The sequence below is a fragment of the Emydura macquarii genome, unplaced genomic scaffold (assembly GCF_026122565.2).
Source record: "Emydura macquarii macquarii isolate MOO-44397 ecotype Brisbane River unplaced genomic scaffold, CSIRO-AGI_Emac_v2 contig_2432, whole genome shotgun sequence".
NCBI lineage: Eukaryota > Metazoa > Chordata > Testudines > Chelidae > Emydura > Emydura macquarii.
Window position 1 is genome coordinate 300,999 of NW_027132569.1, and position 14,571 is coordinate 315,569.

Consider the following 14,571-nt stretch of genomic DNA (forward strand, 5'->3'; position numbering starts at 1 on the left):
AAGTCCATTCATGTGGTTTCATTTGTTTCATAAACTCTCATACAAACCCCTAAATAAAGGCAAATAAGATAGCGAGAGGCTCCCCTTTGGAAAATATTATGGAATGGATGGGATGTCCCTTTGTTCAAACAGTTGCATTAGTTTAGTAGCTATCAATTGTAAAGGAAGGATCAGGAGTTTCTCTGAATTTTGTTGGCTTCCTCCAATATATTCTCTCTCCAATGTTAATAGGTCAAATTGTGCTCACTTTGATCACACAAGTTGCCCCATCCAATCATGTGAATAAGGTGAACAGGATTTGGATTTGGCCCAAGCTTTGTACCTCCAGGTTGCCTGCAATGGGAAGACTCACATCCTTTCATAGTGGCTGAAATTGATGTTTATAACTAGTCATTTCACAGAGGTGAGATTTGCGGTCCTTGAGGCCATGGGGTGAACGTAGATGAGACTCTCTTCTCTTCTTGAAGTGTCTCACAGAACAATATTTTTAGTCTCAGAAGATTGTGATGATTGACTTGTCAGATCCAGCGACAGCGTCATGCAACTGGTTCTGTACAGGAGAAAGAATTCCATTAACTTTAATATAATTATGTTCATTTATGCTAAGTATCCCATAACACTTTGCATTTGTTGAACTCATCTTTGGTGTAGGTAGATTGGGAAACTGTCAGCATCAAGACATAAGAATATTCTAGCCTGATACAAACCTAAGTGCCTTCTTGCTCTTGGGAACTGGAGGGGATGTGTTATGAACAAAGAGATAAGGGGATGGCACCATGGTACCAGAAAAATGAGATAGAGAGTTGATTGGTTAAAGCTAGATTCAGATGGCGTACACTGTACCTTTTACTTGTAAACAGGAAAGGTATAAAAAGATGGCTTTAGGCGAGTAACTTTGGGAACACACCTTCTGTGTCAGGTGAATATAACAATGCTGCATAAGACAGCTTCCCAGAGACTGGTATCATATTGAAGGTTTTTCCTGCGCTATATTATTATTTGCTTAGAGCAATAAACCTGACTGATATTGGTTATTTGGTCTCTTGAATATATTTCATAATGAACCAAAGTTTGGTCAAGCAGTTGAAATATACAATTTATCAACAAAGCAAGAAGAAACGCTGCTTAGAATCTGTATTAAGGGAAGGATAGGCTGAATTTCATCCCACTCAGACAAACCCAATAATTATCAGTCCCTCTCTTGAGAAAGCGAGAGCCCATCTTGTGGATGAAGGAGAACCCAAGTTAAAATGCCTGACACTTTGGCAGCAAAACACCTCAAAAAGGGTTGGTCTTCAGAAAGAAATAGGCAAATCCTATGGAGGTGAACAAATAAGAAGATATCTCATTCCAAGCACTGTCCATAAGTGCCTCATAAACATTCAACCTTTCATATGGGTACCTCAGTGTCTGATACATCATTCACACTGGAGGTTTAGGTGTCGTCTAGAACTCCTAAAAAAAATGGTACTTAAAAGAACAAGCTGTCCAATTTGCTAGTGCTATTTTAAATAAGTACTGCAATGGTCCAAAACATTGCATCTCACAGCTGTTTACTGTAGAATACATTATTATTCGTAATAATGTGTGTATTCCCAAATGTAGAACTGTGTATGGTACCCAAAATATATTGTGCTTCTCTGTTAGGAATATAGATAAAAAGGAATGCAATAGAAGCAGGACTACTGAAGAATATTAGACAATTATGCATTTGAAATCAATTTTCATTGGATTATCTTCACCATTCTTATAGGTCCTGATTCAGTAATCCATCCCTAATCAGCAAAGAACTTAAGTACAAGCTTAATTTCAAGCACGTGCTTTAGTACCATTAAAATCCATGGGTTTTAAGAACACATTAAAATACATTACTGAACTAGGGCAATAAAGAATAAGCTTTCTAAGAGCAAATGATTTCTCTAGTCCCCTTTTACTTTGTTCACAAAGATGGTCAGAAACATAAAACATACATTTGGTAAAGCAAAATGGTGAGCTGATAAGGATGTCTTCGGTCAGAAGAGCTCAAAATTTCAGAGAACAATGAAATTGTGCAATTCCTCATTACTGTAAAGGATGAGGATGAAATTGCTCTTAAGGAATGAGAGCACTTTCTGCATGGCATCCATGCATACTAGGTTCAACATACAGTATATGTAATGGAAAAGGGAATTTTAGCTTAGAAGGTTCCCCCTTTTCAACATTTAAAGTGCCACTTTGAGACTCCATAAGCACAATGTGAAATTTAAAAGATAAATAAAAAAATAGAAGGCCTTATACATTCTAAAGAGAACCTAGTTTTTCACTGCATTTCCTTGGCATTTGTTTGGAGCTCAAAACGAAACCTTTAATTCACTCCATATTTTATGACCGTTTCATGTTCTTTTCAGACCAGCTCTGTCCCCCCACCTCCATTCCTAACACACCCGTGTCTCCTTTACAAATAACTTATGCTTCAAGACTGTGTGGGAAGTTTGTCACATTTGAGGCAGCATTATATTACTCTTCATGTTAGTTGCCCTAAAGAAGTTGTGCTATCAAGCTGAACAGGAATGGGAAGTCCAAGATTTGTTCTTCAACAGAGTTTTCAGTTGTAAGCATTTCAAAGCAAGGAGACAGATTGGCACACATCTCTGCAGTAACGTCATTGCCTGCCTTCAAATTCTCTATAGAGATGAATTGCGTCTTTTTCTTCCCAGTTACCCACAACAAGGTTTAATGTTCTCTTGCTGATAAGGATTCTGACATATGATGTGTTTGATTATTGGTTTTTGTTTTTTCTTCACTAGAACTCTCATGGTCACGAATACTATAATGGTAGGCTTAATCATTGGTTATTGGCCTATAGATTGGCTGTGGTTAGTATTTGAGGGCTTGAGAGGGATAAATAAATTAAGATATACAACTTCCTCACTGCTCTCCAAACCACAAAACCATGAAGAAGATAGTCATAGATTTTTATTTTTAGTATTTACAGTTGATTTAGTGCTTGAAGAAGCCACCAGATAATTAATAAAACAGTTATTATCCCCCACCCACTGAGCGAGAATAGTTTGGACTGAGACTGTGAAGGCTTCTTCAAATTATTCCAGCTAATATGCATCAAACCTGATCTAAAGGGTTCTATCTCTAGGGGGATGATCATATAGTCTAATCTCCATTTCCATTAAGTCCTTAGTCTCTATCTGTTGACAAAGGACTTATTCTGACAGTGATTTTTGTGACGTGGAAGTGGATAGAGAACACCAACTCATTTTGCAAACAGCCACTGAAAAATCAGCATTTGCCATAGTTGCTGCATCTGAGATAGTAAAGTTTTTTTTTTCTATAGGTACAATGGGAAAGAACTATCAGTCTTTTGAGCACCAGTCAGCTGGTTTATGTTGCTAAAAGATAGAGGCACATTGTAGCCCCACTAGAAACCAGTTGCCTCTGACACACTGGATCATCCTTTCAAACTAGCACAATGACACAAGGAAGATTAAAAATAAAATGTTCAGTTTCTCAAGGTAGCATTTTCCTAACACCAGTTTTCATACTCAGTTACTCCAGGTAACACACCATTCATCCAGACATCTGAAAGTACTTTATACACACTTTGTGCTAATGGTTAATGCTAAAGGATATCTACCTCTGAGGTGAAATGTAATTGCCATAGAGCATGGACATCTCATTATTAATTATTATTATTATTAATTTATTATTTGCATTACCCTAGCATTAAGGTGCCCCAACCATGGACCAGGACTTCATTGTGCTAATCACTGTAGAAAAACGGAACAAAAATGACAGTCCCTGCCCCAAAAAGCTTACAATCTAAGTATGAGACAAGAGAATACAGATTAATATAGATAGAGTACAAGGAAACTAGACAAGACAGTTACAGAGTGGGTGAACAATGTGTTAGTGGCAAATATGGCAAATATGTTAGTGCCGTGATGTCTTTTGGAGGGGAAAATGAGGTTACTTAGGAGGAGATCAGCTCAGAACATCTTTCAATCTTTCCAATAGTTCTGTGTTTAGCAAAAAGAAGAACTTGGGAAAATCATCCCTCAGGAGTTATTCTGAGAATTCAAACTCATAATGACACATGATCAGGCCCAGGTTCACGTGTAAAAACTTTAAACTTGGGACCAGCAATTCTTATGGTCTCCCCAAAGAAGGGCAAAACAATGTATGATATCTACTGGTTCACACTGATTTATTTTCCTTTTAAGGAAACATTTTCTTGAATTTGGATTAATATTTTTGCTAAAGTAAAGTATCCTCTGTAACATCAAGGACATACCCCTCCTTTCCATGTAGGTATATTGTTGTTACTGATTTAAATATGAGAAGCCTAAAGAAATTAAGTGTACTTAAAAAACAAACAAAAAAACCCGAGAGTCCTGTAGCACTTTAAAGACTAACAAATTTAATTTCTGCAGGCATAAGCTGTCGTGGGCTGTAACCCACTTAAAATTTCTGCAATATATGAAAGAGACTAACAATTGCCATAAAAAATTGTAAATGTAACCACTGATTGTCCAAGATGACTGGCATTAGAGGAACCTCTCATTTCAAAATGATATTGATAGCTTGGAGATTTTTAAATAAAAAGTGGCATTTCTGTGTTGTTGATTTGATTTTATTGGTCATTTGGTTGTTTCCTTTTTAATCCATGAAAAATAAGGAATCACAGATTTAGAGAGAACCAGTTAGTCAAACCTACTTCCCTTGCTCCCACCTTCTCAAGGAGCAAATTGTAATTAAAATAACAAGTCTGTATTTATTTGCCTTGCGTATGCAGTTGAGAGAAGTACAGTTTCATGGATCTAGACTGTATTCCAGACTGTATTTGAATTCTCTTCCTAGTGCAGTTGCCTGCTAAGGAAAGGTCAAGCCTGGAACTGCTGTTTGAACAGTTTGGGGATGGGGTGGGAATAGGGAATGGGGTGGGAATAGGCCTTGTGGGTGGTTACAGAACTCTATATGCATTCTGGTACAATTGGCTGTGGGCAAATGTTTTGAAAATGGCAGCCACTGATTAATAGTGTTTCTGTTTTCCTTACACATTTGCTGCTGTTTATGCTACATTCAGATCAAACATCTGGTGAATAGGTAGAATTAGCTACCCATATGAAAACCGTTTTGCATAGAGAGACGAAATGTGTGTAAGTTTAGCTCTGTTCTTATGATTCTTCCGCAAATGGCACAGTCTTATCAATATCAGCCTGGGGAATGCTGGAGTGCTGTAATGAGGAGTTATTTAACAGGACACTGTCAAGGGTGGAAGGCCCCGAATTTTAGCTTTCTTTTACTTGTGTATTTAACTTCGACAGGTAATTTCTGTAGCCATGTATGTACATTTGTATGATATTATCACACTCCTCCCGCCACACCCCAATGCTCTGTCATAAATGATGATGTTTCAATGGCAAGCAGCCCAGGTGAGAGGAGGGAAGGAAGGAGCTGGAAAAGCACCGCTGTGACCGACCCATGAATAGTTCACAAGTGGAAGCATGCCATTTATGTTCTCTTCCAACAGAAATATCTTAAAGTTGTGATTTTAACCCTCTGTTTTCAGTCACTTATTTCCCAAATTTTCCTTTCTGGCTAATATGTTTCAGTCAACAATCCCTAACCAAATGTGAATTTTGAAACAGTTTGAGTGAAAATGGTTAAGCATGGGGTGGAGTAGAGACAGTCTCTTTTTTCCTTTTAAAAAACAGCTTTAACAGCAAATCGGCTGGGGTTAATGTGATAAAAATTGACAGGGAAATAGCCTTCCTTAAAGAGAATAATTTCTGAGTTTTCCAGGGAAAATTGGTTTTGAGTTGATTGAATTATAAGCCTTTGAAATTCACACATGGTGTAAGAGCAATACATTTTGCTTACCTAAGTGTGACTTAAGGAAGACCATACATAGGACATGTGCATGGCTGACATAGCAACATAGGGAAGTATATGTAGGGAAAAGTGCACAGTGAATAAGGTCAGGGAACCTCAGGAGTCCTTTCCTCATTCACTATGCACCTGTTAAAGTGCACAGGGAATGGTCAGGAATGAGGCGGAGCCTACTGAAACCCTAGCTTCACTCAAACCACATATCTCGTGAAGTGGGGCAGTCAATGAAACAAGGAGGAATGTTCTGCTTTCAGTGAAAATTGTTTCTGTACTCAGCACATGCGGTTTTCCATATGAAGTGTCTGGGAGTTTGGCACCACTGAAAAATGAATGAATAAAGTACAAAATGTTTTCAGTGTCATTGGAATTTGTACCTACAGAGGGATAAAGTGTTCTTGCAAACCTCTGTTCATTTTTGAAGGCAGGTACTGAAGCAAGATCAGTATCTGGGGAAATATGACAATGCGAGAGATGTCTACAGCATGAGACATATCACCATTTTTTTACTGATATTTACTGATACTCAAATCCAATTTTTAAGGAAATGTTTGCAAAAAGTACTCTGAAAGCACAAAATTAAAGCAACATTCAATGTTTGTCATTTTAAACAGTTGAGGTGAAAATGCAAATAACATTCGTTTCACTGATTATATTTCTAATACACTAAACTGCTATGTATGTAATAAGATGAGTACCACAGAAAACAGCTTCCAGTTGTAACAGATCTTTTTCTAATTGCTTTGTAGGTGGTCTTTGAGGCTTTACACAATCTGGAGCCTCGTGGTTATGTTGTGGGATGGATCATTGCTATTAGTTTGCTGGTGGGGATTCTCATCTTCCTGTTGTTGGCTGTGCTATTATGGAAGGTAAGACATCAGTCAGACACAACACAAACACCAAGGTTAACCGCTGACCTTGGCATAAATTGTACATCTGTCTTTCTGCATCTGATTATCTGTTCATTTAGTATCCATTTACTCTAGTAACTAAACAGCCATCTACACCTAAGAAGTCATTAAATATCAAAAGATTTTTCATGAGGGGAAATGAAATGGAAAACTGGCATCTTCACTGAAGGACATTAAATATTGAAAGCTATAATAGTGATTTGTAAGAGAAGAAAATCCTTCCTGATATTCTTCACAGTCTTGCATTTAGGTTTTAAGTACATTTCCCTGATTTTCAGAGGTGCAGTGCTCACTGATTTCAGTGGAAGTGCTGCCATAAAAATCAAGCCAGTTTTGCTTCTTGGGGCAACAGATTCAGTACATGCCCAACAGAAATCAGTACATGGTGATTCTTTTGAGGAGGTAAAGGTAGGGAAAGAAGAGAGGATGAAGGGCAATCAAGCTTGAATTCTTCAGGACCATCCCTTCAACATTTTTGTAGAGATGGCATGAGCAAAGTTTTATAATGTCCCAATGCAAAATCCAGTGGTAGTATTTAAAGGTTGATGTTTAAGAAACACGTGTTGTATCTCAGACACTATAATGTAGTAAAGGTGATCAGATGTTGACATTTTAAGGAAAGCCGCTCTGTGATAAATCTGAAGCATGAGGAACTTGAAACTTTTGTTCTGATTTCCTCTTAAAAATCCAGAAATTTAAAGGCCACTGCCAAGGTTACATGTTATCAGGAGGGAAGTAAATCCTAAGTGCAACATTATTTTACTGGCAGCCTGATTCACACTGTTGAACGGTGTGTGTGCTATGGACTCATTTTACCAGCTATGGCAGGATTCTGAGGTTACAGCTGTATAGTTGTCTAAAAGAACATGTCACTGTGAGTTGCTAGCCCCAAAGCCTGACTTGCAATTCCATGCTAAAAATGATCACACATGGATTTGCTTTTGCTTTTGGTTTTGTTTGTTTGTGTGGTTTTTACGTTTGAAAAGCAATGCTTGGCTGTAGTCTGAAATATCTGTTCCTGCCCAGTTTGTGGCATATCTGAAATATTTTTGACCTCCTTGGCACAGAATGTTTAAAAATCTACGGGATTGAGATGGCAAAATAATCTTCAGAATGAGGTATCTGGTATGAAAGGCCTGTGTCTTGATTCTGGTGACACACAACTTTGAAATAAGGACATTGCTGACTATAGTTATATCTATAAAATTGGTTTCTTATAGTTAATGATCCAAAAGTGAAGGTAACATCCTTCACAGTGTTTTTTTGGGGGATTTTTTTTTAGCAGACTCTGGTGCCATTTTTTTTACCATAGAGTACCTAGCAATTAGCACTTCCTTGCTTAAAATTGAGAATTAAACTTTCTGAACCTTGTTTAAAAAAAAGAAAGATGTATTAGCCAATCAAATGCATGCACAGATGTTGCCATTTTGTCACTTGATTGCTTTGAGGAAGAATGTCCCAAATGACAGCAGCAGGTAATAATAATAATACATAGCCCTTTTCATCCATAGATGTCAAAGCACTTTGTAAAGGAGGTCAGTATCTTTCGTTGTATTTTATAGATGGGGAAGCTAATGCAGAGAAAGATGAAGTTACTTGCCCAAAGTCAAACAGCAGGCAATAGGCAGAGTTAAGATTAGACAGCAGATGTCTGGAGTCCCAGTTTAATAGTTGGTCCACCGGCCATATGGATTATTAAAGTGACAGATAATTTGGGTTTTTGTTGTAGAAAAATGTTACTAAAAACACATTGATGGTGTCGGTCTGTAGTTTGCTTTTAATTCTGCTTTGAAATAATTCAATATTAAATATTTTAATATTCATGGCAAGTAGAGAACGAAAAGTGATTGGCGATATTAAAGTGCTGTGAGATAAAACTGATATGGGAAAATAGCATTCCTTTGAAGGGAATCTTAATGGCCTGATTGTAAAGATTTATTAGCTGAAATAGGCTTGGCCCATCCTAAAGTAATTCCCAAATTTTATACATTAAAAATCCAAATTGATTTATATCAAGTATTTTTTTAAGTATTTGGAGTGAAGCAATAGCTATAGCTTATATATATGATTTGCCCCAAATGTGATCTAAAGTTTTGGGTGCTTTAAAAGTCGGTGTCATTGTTGGGGCTGTTATGACTGGCTATTTCACTCAGAATAAAAGCTATTTTTACTATTCTACAAGAGCATTAAGATGTTTTTACAGACATCATAAACTTTGTAGCATGAGATCAGCCAGTTTTTTGTCTGGCTTTACTTCTGATTGTTGTTTTAGTATTTGATTTACACTCTCTGGGTCAAATTCACCTCTGGCCCAAGTGAGTAAACTCCATGGAAGTTCTTAGGATGGTGCCTGCTTACACCAGGCTGAATTTGTCCCTGTGCATGGCTGCTGTTCTAATGATTTAGGGGACTGATCTGATTCAGTTCAAGATTAGGCCAAATCCTCATCCCCTTACTCATGAGAGTACAGTATTTCAAGGGAGCTTCTTGTGTAAGGCAGGTCAGCAGGATTTGCCCTTTTGTTTGTAAAGATTCAGTTAAATAGCTATCTCTATAGCTACTCTGACTCCATCTTCTGAGTCTGCTAGGCCCCTGTTCACCCATACTGGAACCCTCTGCCCTATTTACCACCTTGTCTCCTGCTTCCAGCAGGTCTCCTTCATAGTGCTGCTGCTTATCCCCTACTACCTCCATATACACCTTGAGTTCTTTCCTTGGCCACATCCAGCCTGATGATCTTTGTTAGGCAGGGCCAATTGGGAGCTACTGTCACACTGTTGCTCAGAATATCACATTGTGCTTCTCAACTGCAGGAAAAGGATAGCACTTCCACCCCCCTTACATGTGCTGAGAGGCTGCCAGTTGGTGAGACTGGGAGGGAGGGGGCAATCAGTTCTTGCTACAGTACTGGCAAACTATCGGTACCCTTGGTGTGCTAGTACAGCATCACTGTTTCAGCAGCAGGGCAGAGAGGTAGAAACAGCAAGAAATGGGATTTTTTTGGGTATGCCTAGCATACTTATGCAATCACTGCAAAATAATAAACGGAAAGCCAAGTTGGTCCATATTCTGTACCTCTATATAGTGTCCTTTAATAATAATAATTAATCATAACAACAATAATGTTTTAAAATGCTGTGAATTGAAGGATTTAGATGATTCACTGTTGAACTGATAAAAGTTAAAGGCCAAACAAAAACCCAAGCAACATAAAATCAAAGGGGTATATGCTGAGCGGAGGATATAAGAGAAGTTTGATAGGATGGAGCTGCGTTGATTTACACAAGGAGTGATTTGTAAAATACAGGTGTATATACTTCATCATGAGGACACTATTTAGTTTCTCAGAAATGCATTTTACATGTAAACATTTTTATCTGCCTTACGGAGTAGGCTTCCCAAGGGAGGTGTGGGAATGTGTCAGTGGAGGTGTGACCTGTGTGCTTTTGGGTTTTTTTTAGGAGAGCTCTGGCTTTCAGCCCCAGGTGCATGAAGAAGGGCCGTGCACAACCTGGGAGGCGGGGATAGAGGGGACAGCTGGAGCCCCGCCACCTGGGCTTGGGTTCTCCTTTCCCATCCCTCACTGAGAGGCAGCCTGGGTTTGGGGTCTCCTTACCTTCCCCCCCTGGAGACAGCAGGGCTCCAGTTGTCAGCCCTGGGGTGGCAGTGGCAGTGCAGAAATAAGGGTGGCAATGGGGCGTTAAGTCTGCTGTGAAAAGTGATATTCGTCAATATTTGATGACCCTTACTTCTGCGCTGCTGCTGGCACGGCGCTCCCTTTAGAGCTGGGTGCCCGGCCAGCAGCCGCTGCTCTATGCTCTGCCTTCAGAGCTGGATGGTGATATATGTACTTGGGTGGCAGGCGTAAATAGCTACAGACAAAAAGAAGGAGGACCCAATCAAATAATTTTGAGAACCACTGGTCTAATGTTATCCAGGGTGTTTCTAAAGTTAGCCTATCACCATGGTATCCACGTGACAATTTATATATAAATAAGGGTTACTGTTACTCTTTTAGAGTCTGTGTATTCTTGATACATTGGAACCGGCTCTAAAATACAGTGAATGTTCCTTTTATAGTGATATACTCCTGTTTCTAGAAGTTGGAGCTCTGACAGGATTGCAAAGAAAAGCTTTTTAGCAAAATAGTATTTCTGATCACACAGGGATGTCCTAGCTTTCTATCTGTACTAGTGTCAGTTTTCCCTCCTTGTCTTTAGATGGGTGTTTGTGAATCTTCCTTTTTCTTCTAGGGGAGGGTACTGTGGTTTAATCTAGGAGGATATCATCATAGGTTTCCTTCTAAGAGGGTATCATCCTAGGCTGCTGAGCTGATAATTGTGTCAATAAGTCCTGCTTTTGAACTCAGTGACAGAAGCTTCTTCGGATTCAGAATAAGACCTAATAAAAATGTCAGACACATTAAATGTTCGCTTCTGCAGTGGAGTTATAATCTAAATGTCATATGTAGGGTTTACAGTAGTTTGCCAATCCTTTGTTAAAGGACAAACTTTGGAATATGAAGTTCTTTTTTTTAAAACTAAGCAAATAGAATGTTTTAAATCTGTGCATGGCTATGTTGTTTGGAGAAGCATGGGCCTCATGTCTTCTTGCTGTGTCTGTATAAGCCTCTTTAGAAGAAGAATGTTTAAATACTGCATAAAAGTATCTATAAATATTTTACATTTTATTTGAGCATTCAGAAAATGCCTTAAACTGTCTAAGAACAAGGCCAACTTGAAATTCACCTAGGTAGTGGAGACTCATTGCAAACATTGGTTTCCCCTTTTGGGAAGAGACTTTCCCTTATTTAGGGCCTCACACAGTGTAAGTCTTCTTTATACAATGGGCCAAAACACACAGTTCACCGGTTGCCAGAAGGAAAAACAAAACAAAACTCTGCACTTATTCTTTGCCAGTGGTTGCTTTGTATCCTCTGTTACAACTCCAGAAAACATTCTCTCTCCTTTTCCCTCTTTTATCTGCACTGAGGTACCCCAGGGAAGTGGCTGCTAAATGCCGTTTCCTGGCAAGTCCTTATACCAACATCCTCTCCTGAATGTCTGTTTTAAGAATATTAGTTCCACAAAGGAATAAAATTGACAGTCCCTTGCAGAGGAACAAGGGTACATATAAGCATGGCACAAAGACCATTTGGGATCTCAATAAGTGGCAGAGGCCATACTTCCCCACAGGGGAAAAATACCCCTTATACATAACTGTTCATGCAAGAGATTTCTCAAAATAAACAGCAAGCAGGAATGCCAGGAATTGTCCTTTAAATTTACAGCTCCCATAGCAGATGACGTGAGGCAGACAACCTTATTTACACTCACTGACATTTCATATTTTTGACAAACCTTGCCAGTCCCATCCCCAACTCACTCACTGTCCCCTTCATTTTCATACCATTTCAAGAACAAAACAGTAGTTATTATGAGAGTGCAAAATTAAGGGTCATTGGAAGATCTATGGTGACACTGGAAACCTTTGCATAATTCAGGTTTAGATAAACAGCGAAGTTGACCTAACCAGCTTCAAGGTCTCTGATCAGGGTCTCATGACTGGGAGCACAGATATCAAAGCATATGAAGATTTCATTCCATATAGATGTAAACATACACCCCCATCAGATATCTACCTCTGATTTCATCTAGAGAATTTTCCATTTTTCTTTTTGCTTCAGTGGAGTCTCACCCCATTTTTAAACAACATAAAACATTCCTTCCCTCTTCCTCCACATCAAATGCAAGCTCCTTGCCTTTGCTTTCATGTCCCTTCAACAGTTGATCTAATGGGGATGGAACAGAACAGCTAACTAATATATGAAGCTACCATCTTTGTTTTTACTCTGCCAGTGATGACAGCCTCAGTTGCCTGCTTGTCCATTTCTCCATCAAGTACTTCTCTGCTTTCTCCCATGCTACCCCCTGTATATGAATAAAACTCATCAAAATTGCAAAAGCTGCTACTTTTGTTCCCTTTTAAATCCCATCTTCTGCTCAATGCCTAAAAACTACTACCAGCTGGCAATGATTAGACAAATGATAAACTGAGACTTCAGACTTTTTCTGTTAATGTAACAAAATGAACAGAGTTTATCGTCTCACTTTTCCTTGCCCCATTTGTCTATTTAGTCCATCTATTGGATCCTATCTGCCATAGATTGTGAGCTCTTTGAGGCAGGGACTGTCGTCTTTGTTAGCACAATGGGTCTTGTTCAGGCTTTGTAAGAGCTATGATGATAATGTAGTTGAGAGCTGATTAACTTTTAAAATTAAAAACCCAAAACGTATAATTTGAACCTGAATTTCCTCCAATTTGACTTGATCAAATGTTGATCAACACTATGCATGGTGTCTTAGAACTTTATGGAGCTGTTGGAGTGGTTGTTTTTAGGGGATTAAGTATAAAGAGTGAAACTTATCTAAGCACAAGGCCTGTGCACCACTTGAATTCTACATAAGCCCTCAGAATATTGATTTTTCACCCAGGATTTGCAAAATTTGGATTTCCTGAAACCACAGGTTCGTAATCTGGCATTCTCTGAGAGAGATCATTTGGGTGGCATGCAACATCTGTGTATTGTGTGTAGGAATTTTGATAAGACTCTAGAAACTAGATTAGTTGTTGACTTTGTGGCACTTTTTAAACAAGTAAAAAGTTATTTCTAATGTCTTGTCAAAATTTCTCCTTTTCCTAATATTGTTCTATGTGCCATATGCTATTTGTCTACAACCCCCTACCTCAGATGTGGCTGTATTTCAGGGGTAGTATATGCATAGAGCTTGTGAAATGCATTTATTATCTTTGGGGATAAAATGCATTATATAAATATAATTTAATAATATTGTGGGTGAGTGTTTTGCTGACTTCAGTGTCCTACAAAGGAGAGCTGTGCTTGCCAGGGCATTTCTGTATGTCAGAACCACTAAAGCTCTGTAGCTTTTATCCTGGCACCTATAAACAAATTTAATCCACTGGCAAGAGAAAAGTCCTTTTGTGCTTCAGAAAGTCTCTTTAAAAACAAGAAAAATAATCATCGTTCTCAAGAGCCCGAACTAGAAACAGAGAGATGTGTGGACTTAAAAGTTGCAAAGAAATATATATGATTCCAAAATTCCCAGATACCAAAAGAGGGCAACATGTGCATTTATTGGAAATCATGGCCATTCCTCAGAATCAAATGCTTAAAAATAAGGAGAAAATATTTTGTTTAGTCTATATTCTCATTCTTAGCTTGGTGTCACAAGGGGAAAAGTTATGCAATGATTTACACCAATCAAAGACATTTCTTACTGGTTCAGCTAAGCACATACAAATAATTTATGTTGATAATTGTGGACATAATACAACTTTCAGTCAAATATTTTTTGGCAGGTCAAGTATATCAAAACACAATTGTATAGTTACTTTTTATTGACTCCAGCAACAGCCTTTGAAGTTTAGCCAGAGTTTGGTTTTAAAACAAAGCCAAAAATCTTTCTAGAGTTTTTCTTTTTCCTATGGAGAGCAGATTGGGATTGAGAGGCATCTTAAATAAATCACTCTTTCAGGAAAGATATGGCATTTGGCTACTATTGTATTCCTAGTGAGATTTAAGAAATCTGAATATAGTAGCAGGTTGTCCAAATATATTGACAGTAAGTAGACAGTCTATTCTTCTTTTCCTTTTCTGAGAATGGGAAAATGAGATGAACTATTCATGTTGTTGACCATGTTCATTTTAATAGTTTTCAAAATTATAAACTATTTGGTAGAATTATACAATACAAAACCC

General features: G+C 38.2%; 1 protein-coding gene across 1 annotated transcript in view; it reads left to right on the forward strand.

Moving 5' to 3' along the window:
* ITGA9 (integrin subunit alpha 9) overlaps window positions 1–14,571 on the forward strand; it is a 272,113-nt gene that overhangs the window by 244,671 nt on the left and 12,871 nt on the right. The window contains exon 27 of the mRNA XM_067562457.1: window positions 6,630–6,749. Within this exon, the coding sequence (XP_067418558.1) occupies window positions 6,630–6,749 (120 nt within the window). The remainder of the gene's footprint in view (window positions 1–6,629; window positions 6,750–14,571) is intronic.